This window comes from Macroventuria anomochaeta (assembly GCF_010093625.1).
Source record: "Macroventuria anomochaeta strain CBS 525.71 unplaced genomic scaffold BU25scaffold_40, whole genome shotgun sequence".
NCBI lineage: Eukaryota > Fungi > Ascomycota > Dothideomycetes > Pleosporales > Didymellaceae > Macroventuria > Macroventuria anomochaeta.
Window position 1 is genome coordinate 82,060 of NW_022985401.1, and position 20,598 is coordinate 102,657.

At 55.7% G+C, this 20,598-nt stretch overlaps 9 protein-coding genes across 9 annotated transcripts; 4 read left to right on the forward strand and 5 right to left on the reverse strand.

Annotated features, from left to right (window-relative positions):
• Positions 1–424: 424 nt before the first annotated feature.
• Positions 425–1,943, reverse strand: BU25DRAFT_199149 (uncharacterized protein). Its single transcript, XM_033701084.1, has 2 exons — positions 1,199–1,943; positions 425–1,146 (listed from the first exon to the last, which is right to left on the reverse strand). The coding sequence occupies exons 1-2, from the start codon at positions 1,815–1,817 to the stop codon at positions 488–490; spliced, it is 1,278 nt and encodes a 425-aa protein (XP_033557153.1). The 5' UTR covers positions 1,818–1,943; the 3' UTR covers positions 425–487.
• Positions 1,944–2,530, reverse strand: BU25DRAFT_199148 (uncharacterized protein). Its single transcript, XM_033701083.1, has one exon. It carries the CDS (start codon positions 2,367–2,369, stop codon positions 2,070–2,072), a length of 300 nt encoding a protein of 99 aa, XP_033557154.1. The 5' UTR covers positions 2,370–2,530; the 3' UTR covers positions 1,944–2,069.
• A 189-nt stretch (positions 2,531–2,719) lies between these two features.
• BU25DRAFT_414728 (WD40 repeat-like protein) lies at positions 2,720–4,609 on the reverse strand. The gene is made up of 5 exons (XM_033707366.1): positions 4,412–4,609; positions 4,212–4,338; positions 3,901–4,160; positions 3,354–3,849; positions 2,720–3,072 (listed from the first exon to the last, which is right to left on the reverse strand). Exons 1-5 carry the CDS (start codon positions 4,550–4,552, stop codon positions 3,020–3,022), a joined length of 1,077 nt encoding a protein of 358 aa, XP_033557155.1. The 5' UTR covers positions 4,553–4,609; the 3' UTR covers positions 2,720–3,019.
• A 174-nt stretch (positions 4,610–4,783) lies between these two features.
• Positions 4,784–5,898, forward strand: BU25DRAFT_414729 (trafficking protein-like protein particle complex subunit 3). Its single transcript, XM_033707367.1, has 5 exons — positions 4,784–4,871; positions 4,924–4,932; positions 4,982–5,201; positions 5,258–5,449; positions 5,502–5,898. The coding sequence occupies exons 1-5, from the start codon at positions 4,834–4,836 to the stop codon at positions 5,619–5,621; spliced, it is 579 nt and encodes a 192-aa protein (XP_033557156.1). The 5' UTR covers positions 4,784–4,833; the 3' UTR covers positions 5,622–5,898.
• A 1,156-nt stretch (positions 5,899–7,054) lies between these two features.
• On the forward strand, positions 7,055–9,366 carry BU25DRAFT_434460 (uncharacterized protein; the record flags this gene model as incomplete). Its single annotated transcript, XM_033708861.1, has 5 exons — positions 7,055–7,483; positions 7,534–7,694; positions 7,752–7,915; positions 7,974–8,929; positions 8,980–9,366. The coding sequence occupies 5 exons, from the start codon at positions 7,055–7,057 to the stop codon at positions 9,364–9,366; spliced, it is 2,097 nt and encodes a 698-aa protein (XP_033557157.1).
• Positions 9,367–10,360: 994 nt separating this feature from the next.
• On the forward strand, positions 10,361–11,528 carry BU25DRAFT_425223 (uncharacterized protein; the record flags this gene model as incomplete). The annotated part of the gene is made up of 4 exons (XM_033708337.1): positions 10,361–10,584; positions 10,655–10,788; positions 10,847–11,083; positions 11,167–11,528. 4 exons carry the CDS (start codon positions 10,361–10,363, stop codon positions 11,526–11,528), a joined length of 957 nt encoding a protein of 318 aa, XP_033557158.1.
• A 201-nt stretch (positions 11,529–11,729) lies between these two features.
• Positions 11,730–13,382, reverse strand: BU25DRAFT_350935 (uncharacterized protein; the record flags this gene model as incomplete). Its single annotated transcript, XM_033703334.1, has 1 exon — positions 11,730–13,382. The coding sequence occupies one exon, from the start codon at positions 13,380–13,382 to the stop codon at positions 11,730–11,732; it is 1,653 nt and encodes a 550-aa protein (XP_033557159.1).
• Positions 13,383–14,460: 1,078 nt separating this feature from the next.
• BU25DRAFT_414732 (uncharacterized protein) lies at positions 14,461–16,661 on the forward strand. The gene is made up of 2 exons (XM_033707368.1): positions 14,461–14,609; positions 14,661–16,661. The coding sequence occupies exons 1-2, from the start codon at positions 14,567–14,569 to the stop codon at positions 16,532–16,534; spliced, it is 1,917 nt and encodes a 638-aa protein (XP_033557160.1). The 5' UTR covers positions 14,461–14,566; the 3' UTR covers positions 16,535–16,661.
• An 11-nt stretch (positions 16,662–16,672) lies between these two features.
• Positions 16,673–20,051, reverse strand: BU25DRAFT_479523 (uncharacterized protein; the record flags this gene model as incomplete). Its single annotated transcript, XM_033711025.1, has 6 exons — positions 16,673–18,388; positions 18,452–18,723; positions 18,772–18,786; positions 18,837–19,007; positions 19,056–19,465; positions 19,518–20,051. The coding sequence occupies 6 exons, from the start codon at positions 20,049–20,051 to the stop codon at positions 17,097–17,099; spliced, it is 2,694 nt and encodes an 897-aa protein (XP_033557161.1). The 3' UTR covers positions 16,673–17,096.
• Positions 20,052–20,598: the final 547 nt, after the last annotated feature.

Consider the following 20,598-nt stretch of genomic DNA (forward strand, 5'->3'; position numbering starts at 1 on the left):
ATGCATGTGGGACGGTTATGGGTTATGGCATCTACGATACTACGGCTGGGATGTGTGTAGGATATGCGCGCTTTATTTATGATGTGTGCGGTGTGGGCTTTACGAACGACTCACGCGTTACGACTAATACACAATGACAATATTATCTTTAACTGCTTCATCATCACCGTTCAGCCATCTCAATAAACAGACAACTCAGAGGTATAAGACAGGTATTATTCGGTATACACAACGTTTCGTCCGTCCAGCGGAACATGCATATGCCCCCGAACCTTGCGTCTGAAATTAAATTGCTCCCTCATGCCATCTTCATGCGACACCATCCCCACATACTCCAGGTACCCCCCGGCACACAGCCCTAAAACAGACACATGACATCATACGGTACGTTTGCTGCGCTCGATGACTTGACCCGAAACTCCATCGCTCAAATAAGGAACCACTAGATACAGTACACAACGCTGAAACGAAACAAGTGAACGACCTATCACCGTCGGCCCATGGAGGCAGGCACTTCACCTGGTCGGATCTCGCTCATAACATAGCTTGTCCGCCACGCAGGGTGGATACCACTAGGCGCAGGCGCAGGCGCATCTGCAGGTGCCACACTCCTGGGTGCAGCATCCGTGATATAACTCACGCCGTCTTCAGACATATAGCTCGGCGGCCGTAGACCCTCAGCTGTTTCAGCGGCAGGCGCATCATGCGTGCTCGCCGCAACTACAGATTCGTTCCTGCTCCTCGGCATCGAAATAGCAGACTGCGCTCTATTCTCCTCCACGCGCTGCCAGTGCAGCAAATTCGGATCTACCCTTACACTGCTGCGCCACAGCCCGTATGCCGGGGGCGGGGGAGGCAGGACCTCCTTTTCCGGGTCGCCGGCTTCAATGTCGGCCATATCGTTGTCGGAGTCAAGCTCGTCGTCGCGGGCCAGGCGAACGGGGATGGGGACGATGGGTTGGAAGCCCTCTGGCGCAGTGAGGTTGGGGACGGGTCGGCGTTCGACTTCGCGTGGCGGGTTGAGGAGCAGCATGCATAGCCGGATAAGGGAGTGGCAGAAGAAGATTGTTATGCTGAGCAGGATGAGGATGAAGAGGATGTGGATCTCTTGGCCGATGTCTTTGTTTGTGAGGGCGATTGCGAGGTCTGGGACATGGTTAGGTTGCGGTGGATGAAGAAGTGACAAGTCAGGACTTACAGATCGTGAGAACACTAATAAGCAAGGTACCGGAGATGATACACGCAATGAGCTTTCCACGCGCTGCTGCGCCACGCACAAAGGGCATGAGCTTCCCTCTGTCGCTTCGCTTGCGCGTCCAGTGATCAGCGCGGTGCTGCCTTCTCCTCTTGCGCCTGCGGTGTCGTCGTGGTCCATGGTTAATCTCATCTGCTATTTCTTGGACTTCAGGGTCGACGAAGGGGTCTTGTCGTGGCAGTGGTACGTCTGCGGGGTGACGATTGTATGTTTGTTGTGGCGATCGGATCTGCTCTTGCGAGATCGCACCGACGTAGGATGCGGCCGAGTGTGAAGCTAGAGCTGAATTTGATCCGTTGGAGGAGTCGATGACAGTATCAAGGTCGGCTGAAGCTGGGCGGCGAGCAAAGCCCATTGAAGGCATCTTTGGTGTTTTCCATCTCGATTGCCCTGGTGACTGCGAATATACTGAAGAGCCGACTATAGTTCTCGCATTGGTAGAGAAACGTGCAAACCGGGATTGGGACTGTGGTGCAGGTGAATTCTCCACAGGTAAGTTCTCCACATCTTGCTCTGGCCGTGGAGTCCTGATACCGAAGATGGAGATCGATGATCGAAACATGTTGTTGTGTATGTTGCTGAAGTTGTGGGGTCTTCAGGTACAGTGTCCGTGGTCTGGGATGTTTGTTTGTGTGTGAGTTCCCTTATATCAGACGCGTCTCCCTGCTCGAATACGTCTGCTGTGTTTATCGTAATTGTCGCCCAATGGTAAATGAATGGTCGGTACTACTGGCCACGCAGGTACACTCGTGGAAGTGAACGGTAGCAGGGGTGAAATGTATGGCAAAGAAGGATGACTGGAGCCCGCCCAAATTCATGAAAAGCCTTGCATGTCGGGGTGTGGAACCGTTGGCTGTACCTTAACAAGTCTTTCAGTCGAAACCAAAGTCGAAGATTCGATAATCGCTGGGTATCCCAAAGGAAATAATATCGTAAAGCTATCCAGAGCCCGTGGACCAAACGAAGGTATGAAATCGAGAGAAGCGAAACAACAGCACGGCTGCCAATGACTGTAGGTTAAGAGAAAGAAAAGATAACATGTGGAGGAGGGAGAACCCAAGTCACACCGACGGGCTGCACCCTGCAGCAAGGACGCTTGAGGTCGAGGGAGCATTGAACGGCAGGCGTTTCTGCGACTGGCGGCGTATCAAAATGGTCATTTGAAACGCCTCTCCACGACAGCCGGTCTACGCTATGCCACAGACCAGTTCGCGCACATTGCTGCGCCAGAATAGCAATTTCTGACTGTGTTGTCACCAGTAGATGGACGAGAAGTGGTGATTTTCAGGCATTGAGAGGGGCGAGGTGTGCTGGTTGGCTAGCGGTGAGTGACAACGAAAAGGCCTGGGGCACCACAGCCAATCATTTTATAGGCCCTGACGAACTTCTAACTGGTGATCGCCAACGCAGTCGTGCAACATGAATCATAAAAGAGCATACATAAACAGCCTCTTGATTATGTTTGTCTTTGTATTGGTTATCTTCCTGACTGCATTGTTTTCGTTGCAGTGCACTTTAATCCGTTGCGTCCAAGGCGCGCCCTCAACGCTCGCTCTCCTTGCAGCCTCAACGAGACCGAGACTGAGATCAATCTCTTCCTCCCAGCGTCGCACCGGCGTATCCAATGTCAACGTAAACAACGCCTCCGTGACGTGCACGCGGGGCAGCTGATCCTCCGCTCGACTCACCTCGATCCTCCCCCCACGCGTTAAGCGGTGCTTCTAATTCTAAAGTCGGTAGCCAAGTGCTTCAGATTCCACACTCTCACCTTCCTAGCTCTCCAACCATAAGGGTGCGATCTGACGATGCGGAGACCACTATAGTTGCCAAGTCAGCCTCGTGCTTCGTATCGTAGCGGTCAAAAGCGTTGAAACATAGATGCAGGTAAAGACTCCTGCCGAGCGGAGTGGTCTCCACAAGATGTACGCGCTGCAAGCGCAAATTTTGAGTGACTCTGAGGAAGCTTGGGAGAAGTTGCTGGCTTGGAAGCAGGCCAGGCTCGACATATCGAGACTTTTAGGCCAACCACACCGCCAGGAGTGGCGAATAGCAGGTGCAGGAGATAGAACGCGTGGCAAGGAGAGTTTCTGAGACTTACATAGTGGTTCACCGAGCGGGTGGAAGCGTACATCGTTCACGGCGCCTCGATGACCGGGAAGCTTGTTGAGAAGCTTGCCCGTCCGCGCCTCCCAAATAGCTACACTCTGGTCTCCGCTACCAGCTGCGATCTTCTCACCCTTTGAATCCCAACTTGCTTTGAGGAGGTTGCGCTCTTGTCCGGTGGGTGCTCCGTCGAAGGTCATGATGCGGCGGTCCGCAGGTGCGAACGGTCTGACGTCCCATGTTCTGACTGTTGAGTCGTGTGCATTTGACAACAGTGTCTGGTTGTCGGGAGAGAGTTGAAGCGAGGTCACTGTGTCGGCGTGACCAATGAGTGTGTATGTGACGGCTTGCTTTCGTAGGTCCCAGACCTTGATGTCGTTGTCAATTCCTCCTGTGAAGAGCTCGTTTCCGGCTTCCGCTAAGCATATCGCTGTGATTGGGAAATCTGTGGGAATGAAAGTTACGGCGTCTTTGGTTCTTGTGTCCCAGATCTGTGCTAAGTGTTAACAGTGCCCTTTGGTCTCGTCACGAGGTTCACTTACGCCGATATAGCCGTCGTCCGAGCCACTGACAAGCATCTCCTCGCCGCGCTTGCTGACGTCCATGCAGTTGATCACTTCTTCATGTCCGGGGTGCCTTCGTATCCTCTCGCCAGTCTCTACGTCCCAGCTTGCTAGGTGCATGTCTGCTGACGCAGAGAACAGCACTTTCGAGTCTCGCGACCAGTGCAGGTCTAGTACAGCTTGCTTGTGTCCACTGAGGACACCGTAGTTTTCGCATGCGCCAGAACTTCGCCAGAGCACTGTACTGTGTCAGTAGATCTTTCTGCTACCTGTTTCGAGGATATACTGACAGATGGAACGGTCCATTGACCCTGAGGCAATGTATCGGCCGGTTGGATCAAATCGTGCTGCGAAGACCTCCCCAGAATGGCCTGTCAATTCCATGACTGGCGACTGAAGAGCGCCGTCTCGCGGTCCCTATAGCTCCTGTCAGCCCAAGTCCACGTTCAGCTAGTGCGCAATCTATTCAAGAGCCTCCAGTTGAACATACCGCTTGTATGAGCGCCCCATTTTGCCCGGTTCCACTTGATATCGCAACTGCGGTGCTGTCGAGGTTCGCGTCTGACTTTGCGCGCTTGACGAGTTGGTTCGAGCCGAACGCGTCGTTCGCAGGGCGTTTCGATTGGGACATTTCGGACGGTATGCGCTCCTTTGCGGCTCGATATGGGCTTCTGGGGGCTGTTGCGATATGATTTCGGTGTATGGACAGCTCTGCCGTAAACTGTCGTGAAGTTCGCGCCTGCCAAGGATCGACATGCGGACTTTAGCTCGCGGCGGTAGGTACGCGCTCCACCATCCCACCACCGTGACAGCCTTCGATCTAAGTTTACCTCACATTAGCTCCTCTTGCTCCCTCTCCAGACTTTAAACACCCAAGAGAACAGCAGACAGAGGCTTGAGAGTGCGAAAGACATGGCGTCATCAACGAAGGCAGCCCGTTTGGGCGAGGAGTGAGCTTGAGATATATAGCAATGGCTTGTGACATGTGCTAATGCCTTCCAGAGTCTGGAAGTAAGTCTCGCGCGATCTCTAGTCACCCCAGAGGTTCTGATTGTTGCAGGACCCGAGTAGATAAGGTCAGCGCCGAACTTGTTACCCTCACATACGGCACGATCGTCGCGCAACTATGTAAGGACTACGAATATAACTATCCTGAGGTAAACAAGCAACTGGAGAAGATGGGCTACAATATCGGGATACGGTTGATTGAGGATTTCCTGGCCAAAACGAGCGCACCAACCTGCACCAACTTCCGGGAGGTTGCCGAGATGATCTCAAAGGTAGCGCAGCTAGCATGTCATTGGAGCTTTGCCCGCAACAGCTCACACACCCACAGGTCGGCTTCAAGATCTTCTTGAACGTCACACCCACCATCACCAACTGGTCCAGCGACAACAAGCAGTTCTCCCTCGTCTTCGACGAGAACCCCCTTGCCGACTTTGTCGAGCTGCCTGACGACGGTCGCGCGCAGGATGAGCTGTGGTTCTCAAACATACTGGCCGGTGTGCTGCGTGGAGCATTGGAGATGGTACGTACCCAGTACTTGGATGACTAGCTATCATGCGCTAACGCAGGTACAGGTTCACATGCAGGTTGAGGCACATTTCATCAGTGACGTTCTTCGAGGCAACGACACCACTGAGATGCGGATATCTCTGATCCGCTACATTGACGACGAGATGCCACCTGATGACGAGTAAGGACGATGCTTTTCTAAAGGCTTTCACGTACCCAGCTAGGCGCAGGAGCCTTTTCCACAGGAGCGGCATTTGCAAGCGATTGCACACGTAGGCGAAACTGTAGACGGCAGCAAAAGAGAAGGACCAAGCGCTCTCATAGACAGCTTGTCACGACAGTACGATCGACTCCAGGAGCCCAAGTCGATAACCTCCCCAGGAAACACGTCTCCGAAAGAGCCAATCGACAATGAGCAGTATCAGCTGGGCGTGAGTGACAGCAAAAAAACAACTTGGCGTGCAGGGGTGGCAACCTCCCATCTCTGGTCTCGATCTTGAAGAGGGTCCATAGGAAAAGAAACGGCTCCTATAGCATCAGCCGTACGTACAGCTCACTCCGCACGACCGCCACCAGTCTGCATTGAAAATTTTCGAACATTTGTGCAACACTCACAGGTTCCTATGACAATTAAGTGTCGCCGGCATAGAACCAGATGCTTTGGTGTAACCCTGCTGCCATCACCTGTACATCCAAGTGCCGCTGCTAGACGCATGCGTGTATCAACAACAGTCGGGCATTCACTTTCATTCAACACTCATGGCTTCGATTATGTCTGCTGTACTCGCGAGGCTGACGGACCAACGTAGTGATCGGCTCCGCATTGTGCAGGGCTCCGTGACCCCACCAACGCCATCCAACGCCATTTCGTGACCGAGGCTCGAAGACGTCCATGGCGCATTTCGAGTATGATAGATTGGCAGTAAAGGTGCATGTTACATTCTCAGTTCACACTGGTAATCCTGCAAGTTGCAGTACTCGCGGCGTGGTCTCAATTTCAAGTGGTTGGGAAAAATCTATAAAAGGAGTCGAAAGCTTGGCAATGAAATCACGTGCTGGGGTGAAGTGAGCTCTCCTTGCGCTGCACCAGGCGGTCTCATTTGCAAACAGCGAATCTTGCCAGTCTGTCTATATTAACGCGCTCGACTGTGCAGCCTGCAACGTCGCATTCGTGGTTGTTGACTTGTGTTGCCGGCCTCCGACCAGATTGCTCGCTCGTCGTCGCAGTGCCCTCCAACGGGCTTCTCCTCTGCACTAAACCCTGCCAGCCCCAACTCGATACCGCACGACCTCCGCCCGCCGCCCATCGCAGCGCATCCTCGACACTGACCGTCCGCGGATCCTCTTGTCGCCTGCGCAGCTTCTACACGGCGCCCGTTGACCAGCACCTGGCGCTTACGCCCCCGCCGCCAGCGAGTACTCGGAGCGCCGCTTGATGCGCCCGTAGCAGCACGCCCGCTTGCAGCACCACCGGGGGATCTACGACACGACACGGCCGCGTGTATTGCTGCCGCCACCACCAGCGCGCACTTCGCCTGCTCCGTCACTGCCCGTCGACTGCGCTTGACGCAGCCGGCCCTGTCCGACCCGCGACGCGATGCAGAACCAGCAGATGCAGATGGCCATGAACGCGAACGGCGGCCCCGTCAATGGCCCCATCAACGGCACGCCCGTCATGGCCAACATGAACATACCCGGCCCGCCGCAGCGCCCGCAGATGGACCCGCGTGAGCAGCTCAACACGTACATCTACGACTACTTCCTGCGGAACAACCACAACCGCCTGGCGCGGGCCATGGTCGAGTGCGACATGAAGATGTCCACCTCTGCGCCACAGAAGACCAGCCCCAGCAGCAAGCCCAATGGCATTGATTCCATGGAGGACGACTCGGCCACCGGCCTGCCGAACCCGCTCCTGCCCAAGAACCAGATGGCGGACAACTCGTTCCTGCTCGACTGGTGGGTCCAGTTCTGGGACATCTACCAGGCGACTAAGGAACGCTCTGGACAGCCATCGAAGGGCGCGCAGTACATCAACCACACACGGGTAGGGAATCTGCCGTGTCCGTATTACAGCAGCTGCTAACAGCCTCGCAGCACATCACCCAGATGCAGAACGAGCAGCGCAACCAGCGCATGATGATGAGCAACCCCATGAACGCCCAGTACCAGAACATGGGGAATATGATACGCGGAAACATGCCCAATGGCGTTGCGCAGAACGACCTCAAGCGTGCTGCTCTGCAGAACAACCGACCGTACGTCAACTGCGCCATGCTGACCCCCCCCCGTAGTGACATACTAACACACAACAGCAATGGCAACCCTATGGCGAACATGGGTCAGATGAACAAGCCCAACATGATGGCTGCGCAAATGCAGCGAGACGGCTCGCAGATGGACATGAACGGCCAGCGCCCCCAGTCGCCCAGCTCCAACGACAATGCCCCGTCCCCAAACAAGCGGCCTCGCGTTGAGGGTAAGTCATGCACTCGTGACCATATTTGTTTACATTGGCTAAGTCATGTGCAATACAGGCGCCATGAACAACAACATGCCCAACGCTCAATTCAACGAGTTCGGACAGCAAGCCAACAATGCGCAGCAGAAGAACATCGAGGTATACGCCCAAAGCCTGGCCCAACAACACAGAGTAGCACTGAATAACACTGCCTCCCCTCAGGCTATGACCCAGGGCTCTCCCATGAACCAAGGCCTGGAAGGCCAGGAAATCATGTTCGCCGGCAACCAGCCTCGACCCGGCATGCCACCGCAACAGCCCGGCCAGCCGCAGCAGGGCAGTCATGCTCTGCAGGATTATCAGATGCAGCTCATGCTGCTAGAGCAGCAGAATAAGAAGCGGTTACTCATGGCACGGCAAGAGCAGGATAACATGTCTGGGCCCCACCAACAGGGGCAAGTGGGAGGCCAATTCCCACCGGCCATGTCGCCTTCTGGGAGCCGAGCTGGACCATCGCCAAACCCAGCGGATATGAAGGGCCGGACGCCCAAGCTGGGTCAACAAGGACTGCCTGGCTCGCCCATGCCTGAAGGTGTCATGCAACAGCAGCGCGGTTCACCTGCACCCAACATGAACTTCCCGGATCCCACCTTGGCACCTCCGGGCATGCCGCCACAGTTCTACCCGCAGATGCCCAACAACCCTATGATGCGACCGCCTAGCTCGCATCCTGGCGCAAACTTCAACGGTCAACAGCAGATGACACAGCAGCAAATGGAGGCTATGCGCAACGGTCAGATGAATGGCCAATGGCGGGGTGGACCACCGCAACCCGGCATGCCTCAGCAACCACAGATGATGGGAGGTCCAATGGCAGGTGGCCCTCAGCAGCGGGGTCAGATGCCACCTCCCCCAGCCCCTGCGAACGAGCAAAGACCGGAAGCGTCTCCAGCAATGTCGAACCAGGCACCTCCGACACCAAACCAGGCGAACAAGGCTGCTCCTAAAAAGAAGGGAACCAAAGAAAACAAGGTAAAGTTGTGCGCTCCCCTGTTTCTGAGCGCCATTGATATTGATTTTAGAAGCCCGCACCAAAGAAAGGGCCAAACGCAGGTACAACCCCAGCAGCCTCGGCAGGCGAAGAAGCTCCCACACCGACACCGTCGACGCCGATCACGCCGATGCACGCGAAGTCCTTCAACCCGAACGGCCAGCCTCAACATGCCCCACAACAGCCTCCCCAGGCGCAACCTCCTGCTCAACAACAGCAGCCTATGGCCGACGCTCCGTTCGGCGACATCTCAGACAGCAATTTCGACATTGGTCTCAACTTCGGCGACGGCGACGCAGCGCTCGATAATTTCGATTTCGATTCCTTCCTCCACACCAGCGGAGAAAACGACGGCTTTGGAAGCGCACTCGGCTTCGATGACAATGTGTTCGGTGTTGAAGCCGGTGATGGTATATAGTGTGTCGATCCATCAAACTCGAACCAGCAACTTAGCCCGCCACGTCCGCCGTCGCCAACCCCTACGGACTACGCTGGAGCTGAGACGCAGACCGTCCAGTCGAATGGGATCAAGGACTGGGGTTGGTTGGACACCCCCAGAGCACCCTTGTAGTGCTGTACGGCGGCCAAGGCTTGCACACACCGCTGCCGTTTTTGACGTGCGCGTGGAAGCTTGCTCAAGGCCAAAGATACAGTATACATGTTGTGGCAATGTGTTGGGGCATCATCATCACTAAAAACAAAACCCTCTTATACCCTTCTTTTTCGATCTTGAACGGTTTACAGTTCGGAGCATTACGGCTTTGGGAGGATTTGGACTCGGTCCACTTCATTGCTTCTCGATTGGATATCTGAGAGCAGGCGTTCATCTGTTTCTTTATTTCGCCACCCGCGAGGCACATACACGACATACCGCTCTCGACTCTGTTCTGGCCTTGGTCAGACTCATCTCTTTGTAACATTCGCTACCATGCCTACGCCATCTCTCTTGCGCTGGGATGGAGTTCTTTTGTATCTGTCGCTTGTCGAATTTCTAGGGAAGAGTTCGCTGTTTATGACGTGGAGGGTTTCGGAGCAAGTGCAATCTGCTTATACCATATTTTTATACTTGTTTTTGTTTGTCGCAGCCGCAAGACCGATAAGATAACGTTCAGACGGATAATTTGAGGAGTTTCTTCACTATATTGTGGTTTGGGTAGCGGTGTGCCGTACGTACTTTGTTTGCTCGACTTTGTTTAGTACAGGCGTTTACCAAATGACAATTCATTTACTTCAGCTGGAGACTACAATCAGCAGTGAGGGCGCGTGTCCAGCCAAGACTCTTGGGGAGCATACCAAGTCGCGCTTCGCTCGGCTCAGACAAAAGTTTCCAACACCGTCTCCTACCTACGCCCAGCACGAAGCAAAGTGTAACACAGCCACAATGAGATACATGACGATCTTCAACAACCACCATGTTCGCAGCTGCTCCTGACCTCACTAACTCTCCCAACTCCCTTTGTTCTCAAGATTGTGGCTCGCAACTGCAAACATCAATGCTTACAGGCGAAAGTGTCTTTCAATCGGTGAGGCTGGCCCAATACGCCAATGCCATACGGCGGGCTTGGTGGACGTCATGTACATTATCGACGTTTCTTGGAGACCAACCACCCAAAGCAACCAAGAAGCCAGGCAAACAGTACACAATAAGCGTCAATTCCCACTCAGGTTGTGATCTCTCAGTCCAACAACACCAAAATGCTGTTCAGAACACTGCTCGTCGCCGTCGCCCTTGCTGGCTTCACATACGCACAAGCAAAAGACATACCAGACAGCGAGCGCCTCGATGTAGTATTTGGCCCACGGCCGATCCACGCACCAGGCGCGCTGATGCACCCTGGCCGTACGTCTACATACCTTTATGCTACACACCGATCCACCAGCGAATTGACACCCTCTAGACATGTCCAATATCCCCGATATCAGCACACCAGCCTGGGATCCCTCAACCCCCAGCGCGCTCCTGTTCATGGTTGACCTCGACTGGCCGCTCGACAACCAGCGCGTGTCAAGACTGCACTGGCTCGTCACAGGCCTGACCTTGTCCAGCACCACGCCCCCCTCCGGACGGGAACAATACCGCTCTTTTGAATATCCCCGACCCGCCGGTGGTGCAGTACATGCAGCCTGCGCCTCCTGTCGGCGACGTCGCGCACAGCTACAGGTTCTACCTCTTCGCCACGCCTCCCTCCCTCCTTCACCCTGCCCCCTCCATACCAAGGTCTTGGAAATGGGGACTCTTTCGACGACGACGACGGGACGCTGGTTGCGGCCGAGACCAGGGCTCCGTTCGTTGTGAGCCAGTTCTTGCTGGACTGTGGGCTGGATGAGGCGCATGTGTTGGCAAGGAACCATGTCAGGGTCAGGAATCTCGCGGGGCATCCGACAACCACTTTTCCGCCGGCGAGACAGGCGACGGGGACGCTGGAGGATGCTGTGTCTGAGGAGAGTGCGGGGTCCAGACAGCTGGCGGCGACGACGACGACGGGGGGTGCGGGTTCGTTGGGTTATGCGCGAGGGACGGCGTTTTGGGCAATCGTGATGATTAGTGTGAGTGTGGTATTTGCTGCTATCATTTTGTAAATGGGGCGAGCAGGTGGGCAGAGTGCGAGGTGGATTGGTGAAATAATACGACCAACGACACATGAGTATGTACGAATACCAAACAACCTATAATAACTTTAGCACTGTGTACACGATACACATATTCTACTCGACTCGATACCTCGCCATCGCATCACTCGTATTGCAACCCATCCAATTCGAACCGCATCGTCAGTCTTCCTAAACGGTCAAAGCCTTCCCTGCCTCCTCCTGCATCTTGCTCTTCGCAGTCTCCCTCCTCGCCGCACTCTCAGGACCCGGATCCCTCCTCACCCCCTGCACACCAGGAAAGAACTCCACAAACCCGCCCTCCTTCCAGCCCACACCGTGCACAGCAGGATCGTCAGCCGACTTCCCACCCTCCCACACCCGCTGCCGTCCCCAACGGCAGTACACCCATGCATCCGTCAGCCGTCGAGCGCGTACACCCTTTCCCTTACCGACCCCTTCAAACTGGGGGTTTGAGGCAGCGGAGGACGGTGTCTCCCATCCGCCGAGCCTATACGCAGTTATCCCAGGGAGGAGGGTGATTTGTATGAGTCCCTCATCGCGCTTCATGCGCGCTAGTTCGGTGTCAGAGAGCGTGACGCAGCGGGCTTGTTCGAATTTGGAAATGAGGTTCAAGTCGCCTGAGCCCTTGGGGTGTGTGGCGATCATGGCAGAATGGTTGAAACACTCTGTTTCTGAGTGCGTGAAGGGCTGGTCTTTGAACACGGGCGTGAAGTGGTATGCTGTGTGTGGGTCGAGGCGCATTTGGAGGGATAGAAGGGCGGCGAGGGTTGTTAGGGAGTGCAGGCGGGGGATGATGGAGTGGCTGTTGGTGGAGAGGGGGGTGGCGGTGGTGGTGCGGGAGAGATGGAGTAGAGGCTTGAGGTGCGTGTAAAGGGCGGCGACGGTGTTGTTGACGTGGGTGTTGAAGTTGGCGGGAAGGTGCAGGGTGGATACGGGACGGCCGATGGATGCTTTGCCCTTCTTGCTGGTGGAGGTGAGGAAGGAGCGGCTTTTCGTCGCGTAGAGGGCGTTGCGGTCGAAACCTGTGAGTGTTAGCGAACATGTGGGCGTGTGTGGGTTGTGTAGTGCACTGTCTTTGTATGGGTGTTGGCACTGTAGTCCGGCGATTTCTTGGATCTGGGCTGCTGTGCCTCCGAAGAAAATGTGCTGGAAGACTTTGTCAACAAGTACGTTGCCGATGATCGCGCAGACGAGTGCCTGGCGCTTGTCGTTCACGAGGAAGAGGTCTTCCCAACCGCTCGCCCCTGCAGGACCGCCAGATACAACACATCCGATGATCTCCACGGTCTCTTCTTGCATGCTCTCCAGAGCTGACCGCAAGCGTTGCTCGTTGTCAACCTTGAAGCCGAAGTGTGCGTAGGCAAAGTCCTCGATCTGGTCCGTCAACTTCCAGACTCCATCACGGATCTCGGCGTCCCGGCAGGCGTATGCCGGCTCTTGGAGATCTTCGAGCAGTGCTGTAGCGTCGTGGCCATGCTCTTCGAGGAACTGTCTTGTTCGGAGGTTTGGCTTGGTGGACCATTGCTCCTTGGATGTTAGGACCTCCCATGGATGCATGGCGAGTGGTGTTCCGAGGTCAGAGGTCGTGGGACCAGAAGGCTTGGGTGATGGCTCTGGCTTTGAGGTGCCCGTGGTTTGCCCAGGACCATTGGACGCAGCCACAAGACCTTTCTTAGGGTTCGCAGCAGGTGTTTGCGCTTTTTTCTGGTGCGCAAGCAACCTCTTTCGATCATCGCCTTCCTGGCGTAGCTGGCGATCTAACTCATCCTGAAGTTCTTGGCTGTCGGACTGGGCTACCCGAGTAGCGTCACCCTTGCCCATGGCTACCTGTGCCTTTCGCATGACCTCATTCGCTCTTTGCATCATGACACCCGTCCGGCTGGTCGAGGCTGTAGGCTTGGATCTGATATCGGCCGGCGTAGTCTTGGATCTGGTGTCGGCCGGCGTAGGCTTCCGAATGCGCTTTTGCGGTGGTTGTGGGTATGGGCAGGCGTAACAATGGTCGTCGTCCTCATCCGGGGTAGAACTGCCGTCTCGGTCTCCATGTCCCTGCTCCTGGAACGGCTCCATGTCTTCGTCTCCGTCCGCTTTGCGTTTGCCTAGTGCGCTGGCAAGGGGTAGAGAGGAGAAGAAGCGGCCGATATTGCGGACGCTGTTACCGAGGTGCTCCATTGCGGTGGCCTTGGTCAAATCTCAGGAGAGAGGGGAGATGGTTCAACTCAGAAGGGCACGCTCGCGAGGGGCTTGAAGTAACCCAGAATGAAGGAGCAAGAAGATTTGAAAAGACAGTGACATAATGGTACGAGTGCTGCTTTGTTTGCCGGCACACCAGACACGGAGGCCTCGTCTTTGTTCTGCATCAGCTATTGCGGCGCCATGGACGATCGCGGTCCGGAAAGGGTGTGGTGTCTGAAGAGCAAGGGCATCTGAGGCGCTGTGTAGAGAGAGAGCCAAGCCTGGAACATCCCTGACGATGTGAAGAAAGGACGGCGTCGCTCGGGTCCCAACGACGGCCCAACATTCAGCATCAAGCATTGTCTTCGCGCGCCCTGAGGACCTCCTGAGCCCCAATGCGTCCGAGTTGAGCACAAGGTCGATAAGGTCGATAAGGTCGATGAGGTCGATGAGGTCGACAAGGTTAATAAGGTTAATAAGGTCAACAAGGTCAACAGGTCAACAGGTCAACAGGTCGACAGGTCAACAAGGCCAATAGCATAGCATAGCACCCTCGCCCATCATGTCTGGCGTCATGGCTGTCTCTGTCCTCTGAGAGTGACAGAGTGGTGTTGAAGGGAGGAGGAAGGCCAGGCTGCTCTGGTTGAAGTAGTTCGCACGAGTCATGTTGGGTCCCTGACATGCCGTCAGCCCTCCGCCCTCGACCTCGGAGCTATGGAGCCCTCCAAGACAGTCGAGATGACGATGACGGCGCAACAACTAGCCCGTTCCTTTATGGCCCGCTGTACACATCTGCTCGGTTTCTCGACATACCGGTGATCCCTCACAACATGCGACACCTTCCCGACGAGCTCATCCTCCAGATCATTGCCTGTGCGCCCATGCTACCGATAGCCTCCCCCACACTCTGCTAACAGACCCCAGTCCTCGAGCCCTCGGAGCTCGTAAACCTCCAACGCGTCTCGCGCCAATTCCTCAACCTCAGCCGAGACAACAGGCTCTGGAGGCAACTATGCTTCTCGCACTCCTACACCGAGCGACGCCGGCGCCGGCTCGAGATCTCCGTCACCGCGCCGCCAGCTGAGACGGACCCGCGCCTGGCGGAGCTGATCGAGGCTGCGAACAGTCTTGCCGGTACGTTCGATGCCCGCGTACGCAACCCGCAAGCGCCAGGCGCAGAGGCGCGGTTGGCCAGGAACAAGGGGAAGAGGAGGGCCGCGCTGCTGAACAGCTGGGACCCCAGTGGGATGGAAGAGAAGGCGAACTGGTACCAGGAGTTCGTCCAGCGCCATGCCCCGCAGCACGTCAGCTGGTTCCAGGACGCCGGGCACGACGACGGGGACGGGGACGGGGACGAGATTAGGAGAGAGGCCACGGGCGCAGGCATACTGTACGATGCAGATGGCCTGGCCTCAAAGCTCGTTGCGCCACTGGACGATGGGAGCATACGCGTCTGGGACGCGGGGGCACACAGCTGCAGCATCGGGAAGCTCATCGCCCAGAGCGAAGTAGGCCTCCTCCCAAACAGAGGCCCCGATCTCGATCACGACACGCGCCTCACGCAAAGCCAGGCCATCATGACCGAGACCGGCGCCGTAGAATGCGTCAGCATCGACAGCGCCCAGCTCAGAGCCTTCTTCGCTGTCCAAAACACGCTCAACGAAGTCGACCTCCACACGCTCCAAGTCGTGTCCCGCACACCGTATCCCTTCCCCATCACCGCACTGAGCGAAGCACTCCACCCCGCCCCGCTGACAGTCGGCACGAACTGGACACTGCACTTGCACGACACGCGAAAACCCGCACCTTCGTCCTCACGCGTCGAGCTCCTCAATACCTCGACCTCCTTTTCGCGCCTCGACACCGGCGACTTCGGCGGCCACGTCTCCCTCAGCCAACCGGGCGCTCTCTCCATCGCGCACCTACCCAGCTCCCTCGGCGACGGGAACGGCGACATCTGGGTGAGCGGACGCTTCACCTCGTTGCTGAACTTCGACCGCCGCTTCTTCCCGCGCCTGCGCGGCACCGTGCACTCTGGGGCGCGAATCTCCAGTCTCTCGCTGATCCCGACGCCGTTCATACCGAACAGCTTACGCCTAGGCGCGCCGTGCTCGTCGCCGCGGATGTTGCGGGAGGCGCGGGAAACGGGGGGTGTGACGCTGGTGACGGCGGGTGAGTACAAAGGCAAAGGCAGTCTCGAGCTGTACTCGCTCTCGCCCTCGCCGACCTACGCGATCAACAGCTCCGACTCGCGCACAACGCGCAACACAAGCGCGTGCTACCAAAACCGACAAACCGCGTCGTCTTCCAAACTGCTGAGCGTGGCGAGCCATGGTACGAGAATAGTCGTTAGCGATGGAGACGGGAACATGAAATGGGTGGAGCGCGACGGCAGCACGCCCGTGCGGCAATTCAACATCAACGACTCCTCCAAGAGGCCCGATACGTCGACGCAAGTCCAGATCAACCCGGGCAGAGAGAGCGGGTACGGGGACATCGTGCAGCGCATTATGCCCACCTCGTCGCCTTCGTTGCTGTCCCCGCGTTCTAGTGCTTCGACGCATGAGCTTGGGACGGAGAACCTGGCCATCTGGACGGGCGATGGAAAGTTGGGCATGGTGAGCTTCGGGAGGGACGAGGTTTTTGACGTGGATACGTTTGAAGACGCGCTTGAGCGGCAAGTCGACGGCGAACAAGCGGATGCGAGGTCGATGGAGAAGGAGTACAGTCTTGAGATGAGACGGGCGCTGGAACAGCAGGCTAGGGAGGTGCGGTGGTTGAGGGGATATGGCTTGTAGACTTGTGTCGATAGATATACTAGAAGGTGTGTGCACAGCGACAGCCAAACAATCTTGGCCTAGCATCGAACATGCGTCACGTCAATATGGGGAAAAGTAGTTTTGATACTGGTGTCGTTGCAGTCATCTTCGACGAAGTTTGATACTGTTGTCGTTGCAGTCATCGTCTACTAAGCAGGCGCACGTATGTCCTGGACCGGAACACCATAGCCGCCTTGAAATCATCTTGCCCTTCTCAAAACATCCTTGAACGCCCGTTACCATCGTGACCCTGCCATCATGAGCGCCCGAGTGGGCACTCCCGTGATCCGTGTAGATCGGGTATCAAGATGCGAGAATATGGTGAGCCGCAAATGTGAACGCCAAGCGTGTGAAAAAGCAAAGTGTGGTTAGTGAGATGATTGGCCAGCGAAACGTGTCGTTGCGTAAAGACCATCCTTGCTGCGACCAAAAGCAGCGCAGTGGTCCATTTCTTTAAGGGACCGTGATCCCTAGAAGGGTTGAAAGTCATCACAAATCCCAGTAGATCCAACATAAGCGGTTCTCCGGTAAGCGTGTTCGTCTAACGGCCCATGCCAAAGAGGAACCTGAGTTCACGAGCGTCGAGACGGGTGAGGTTCTTGCTACTTCTCTCGTCCAGAGCGGTGTCGATTATTTCGCGTTTCTTGTCTTGAATCTCGCAAATGCGATCTTCCACGGTCTCAGGGACCAAAACACGATGAACGGTAACCTCCCTATTCTGAGGCATGCGGTGAGCGCGATCAATAGCCTGCTCTTCGACGTATGGGTTCCAGAAAGGATCTAAGAGAATGACTTGAGAGGCCTTAGCAAGGTTGAGGCCAGCGTTACCTGCCTTGAGCGATAAGAGCATGATCCTTTCATCGGGACTGTCCATGAACTTCTCAACGGCATCGGCTCGGTCACCCATCGACATGCTACCGTCGTAGCGCTGATACTTCAGCTTCCTCTCGTACATCGGCACTTCGAGAAGGTCGAGAAGTGAAGTGAACTGGCTGAAGATGAGCATCTTCTCGGTCGGATCCTTCGCAGCAATGTCGCTCACAAGCTCCATCGTCTTCTCAATCTTGGCGGACGTGATCCAGCTCTTCCGCAAGCGACGCAGGTACTTCTGTTTGGCAGCCTTGTTGCGGAGGGACTCTTTCTTGAGCTGCGCCAGAGTGACCTTAGGCTTAGCTTTGGCTTTACCCTTGCCCTTGCCGCGCTTCTTCTTCTTCTTGGACTTAGCGGAGGGACCAGGCTCCGAGACCTCGTCATCATCTGCATGATCGGATTCGTATTCAGACTCTTCCTCGTCGGGGACAACGAAGTCAGCAAGATTGCCATTCTGGTCAACGTCATCATCCTCTTCTTCAGCTGAGTCTGAGTCAGATTCAGAGTCAGAGTCGTCGTCCACAAGCTCCTCTGAAGCGGCCCGCTCGGCCGGGTCCAGCTTCTCCGGAGCGTGAACCTTGCAGAAGTGTTTATAGTCAGTGATCATGGAGGCCTTCAGCTCCCCGCGGCAGTGCGGACACTTTGCTGCGCCGGCGTTCTCACGACCATCTCTAATGCCACGATTTGGATCGACGAGCTTCTGCACGCACTCTCCGCAGACGGTGTGACCACAGGGCACGATGATTGTTGGGTTGAGATCTGCCTCCAGACAGATTGGACACTCGAATCCCTCCGCGATCTGCAATCTCATGATCACGTCTGGAGCTAGAGCCTGAGCTCGGCTCAAGAGGTCGTCTTCTGCGATGTTCTCGGTGGCAGGCTGACTAAGATCTTTGATGAGGTGCGGGTGGCAGCAGGCTTGGCGGAGACGCAGGAGTAGGACGAGAACGTTTGCGTAGTTGGCTGTAAATTACAGATCAGATAAGCTCACCCCTGGAGGTAGTCGGTGCATTCATTCGCACTTACCTGACAGTGTACCTTTCTCGAGATACTTGTTGAGTTGGATCTGGGACTTGGTCTCGAGAGCTTTGTAAATCTCCATCTCCTCATCGCTGAACTCAACAGTTTCTTTCGAGAGGTGCTTCGGCGGAAGCTTGCAGACGATCTTGCCATCGATGATGGAGTCCTTCTGGCGTCGAAGCATCAGTGACTTCAGCAGGACTTGCACGCGCTGCATTGCGCGCTTTCGAGTTTCGGGATGAGTACTTCGTAGCGGCTTGCCAAATTCCTTATTGAACCTATAGTCATTAGCAAAAGACACGAGGACACGTACCCGATGTGCTTACCTGGACCAATCGTTGCTGGTGATCGTTAGCATGTTGTCTGTATCGCATATGACTGGCGTATGTACTATGGAGGGATTCTAAGGAACCGAATGAGCGGGAATAGCTCATCAATTGTGTTCATCATTGGTGTTCCCGTCATGACCAGACGGTGTATCGCCATCAGATCGTGAGCAGCCTTCGAGCCAATCGTCTGCCTGTTCTTGATGCATTGTGCTTCGTCGATAATGACGCGGTACCTGCAACATTCAGCCGGGAAAAGAGAACAAGACCTTGGAGGCACTCACCACATGCATTCATGGCCAAGCAGAGCCAATTTCTCCTTAGCCTTGCGGCGAACACCGGTCCGCTGCTCCTCCAGATGCCTCATAGACTCCTTCCGTGTCTCCTTCTGTTTAAATTCGGATGCCAGGATGCCAAAGGTTGTGAGAACTACATCATACTGGCGGAGCTTGGCGAAGTCTGCATTCTTGCCACTGCCGTGATAGATGTACACCTTGAGTCGAGACCTCGGGTGAACGTGGCGTTCTATCTCTTTCTCCCACTGCCGCATGAGGGCAACAGGTGCGATGATGAGGGTGGTCTTGCGGATTAGATCATCAGACGGTCGAGCACAGATGAGGGAGATCGCTTGCACAGTCTTTCCCAAACCCATGCCGTCCGCTAGAATACCGCCTTTGCTGGTGCCAGTCTCCATCTGCATGTAGTGTTAGCTGGTGACCATGCCACAGCCTGGAGTCGTTCAGTACCTTGATGAGCCAAGTGAGCCCAATCTTCTGATATTCTTTGAGCTCAGAGCACATGGTGCGAGGCGTCTGTTCACGGCGCTCAGGTGCGTCTTCGGCATCATGCGCTGAAACGTTACCGAGGAGGTTCTCAACAGCCTGAGCTTCGTCGGTCGTGAGAGGAATCGCGTACTCGTCCTCGTTGTCACTCGGCGCCCATGGCTTGTCGGCGTTGCCAATGTAGAGGGGCACTTCCGGCGCTACGTAAGCTCCATAAGCTGAACCAGTTACGGATTGCTGAATAGGTGGCGGTTGTTGAAAAGCATAGCTTGTACCAGCTGGAGTAGGAGCTAACAGGAACTGCGCAAGCTCTTGCTCAGGCATGAACTCCAGCCTGAAGGCGTCGACCGGCTGGGAAACACCTGCCTGGAAAGCATTGTCAAGCTCTGGGAATGGATCTGGCGTGGGAGGATTCGATTGCGTCAGGTCAATCACATTCGATTGTGTTGGACGACTCAGTGCATAAGGAAGTGTCTGCTGGCGACTCGACCCTGCCATGGCTTGCCGGTAACCTGGTGGATCAGAGTTGACCGAGTTGGGCGTGTTAGGCGTAATAGGGTTGAGGTTCACACTCGGCCGCTTCGAGTCAGGGTAGGTAGCATTATGCCCGATGCTTCGCTTTCGTGAAGCGCCTGACGAGGATGTAGGCGACGCTGGCTGGGCAGGACGAGCAGGACTGAGGTTTACATAGCTGTCGAGCAATCGCGTTGTTGTGGCAGCCTGTCCAAGCTGGACATTGCTCAGCTCTTCGTACTGCTCGTTGAGCATTTGCTCGTAGAATGGCCGGTCAGGGTAACCAGGTCCGTTTTGCTGAAGAAGGTCTTCAATGAGATTGATGTTCTCCTGCAGCTGCTGAGTCGAAACCCAGTTGGCCGCCATGGTTGCGGCTGGAGAGCTCTCAGCTCGAGTCGTGGTGGGGTAAGTTTGGTCAGTAGTTGAGGATTGCCCAAAGGACGGGAGGTTTGCGCGTTTGTCGGCGGGTCTGGTGACGCAGCAAGGATAGTGGTCGCGCAGACGTATTAAAGCCGGGGTGAATGGAGATATG

What these genes read in the sequence shown, in the direction of transcription:
- BU25DRAFT_199149 (XM_033701084.1), bottom strand. Translation starts at nt 1,817, where the DNA reads ATGTTTCGATCATCGATCTCCATCTTCGGTATCAGGACTCCACGGCCA. An exon ending in TATTAGTGTTCTCACGATCT is followed by an intron (nt 1,147 to 1,198) that starts GTAAGTCCTGAC and finishes ACCATGTCCCAG; the next exon opens with ACCTCGCAATCGCCCTCACA.
- BU25DRAFT_199148 (XM_033701083.1), bottom strand. Translation starts at nt 2,369, where the DNA reads ATGCTCCCTCGACCTCAAGCGTCCTTGCTGCAGGGTGCAGCCCGTCGG.
- BU25DRAFT_414728 (XM_033707366.1), bottom strand. Translation starts at nt 4,552, where the DNA reads ATGTCCCAATCGAAACGCCCTGCGAACGACGCGTTCGGCTCGAACCAA. An exon ending in GTCAATGGACCGTTCCATCT is followed by an intron (nt 4,161 to 4,211) that starts GTCAGTATATCC and finishes GACACAGTACAG; the next exon opens with TGCTCTGGCGAAGTTCTGGC. An exon ending in CGGACGACGGCTATATCGGC is followed by an intron (nt 3,850 to 3,900) that starts GTAAGTGAACCT and finishes CACTTAGCACAG; the next exon opens with ATCTGGGACACAAGAACCAA.
- BU25DRAFT_414729 (XM_033707367.1), top strand. Translation starts at nt 4,834, where the DNA reads ATGGCGTCATCAACGAAGGCAGCCCGTTTGGGCGAGGA. An exon ending in TTGCCGAGATGATCTCAAAG is followed by an intron (nt 5,202 to 5,257) that starts GTAGCGCAGCTA and finishes ACACACCCACAG; the next exon opens with GTCGGCTTCAAGATCTTCTT. An exon ending in TGCGTGGAGCATTGGAGATG is followed by an intron (nt 5,450 to 5,501) that starts GTACGTACCCAG and finishes ACGCAGGTACAG; the next exon opens with GTTCACATGCAGGTTGAGGC.
- BU25DRAFT_414732 (XM_033707368.1), top strand. Translation starts at nt 14,567, where the DNA reads ATGCGACACCTTCCCGACGAGCTCATCCTCCAGATCATTGCCT. An exon ending in CATCCTCCAGATCATTGCCT is followed by an intron (nt 14,610 to 14,660) that starts GTGCGCCCATGC and finishes AACAGACCCCAG; the next exon opens with TCCTCGAGCCCTCGGAGCTC.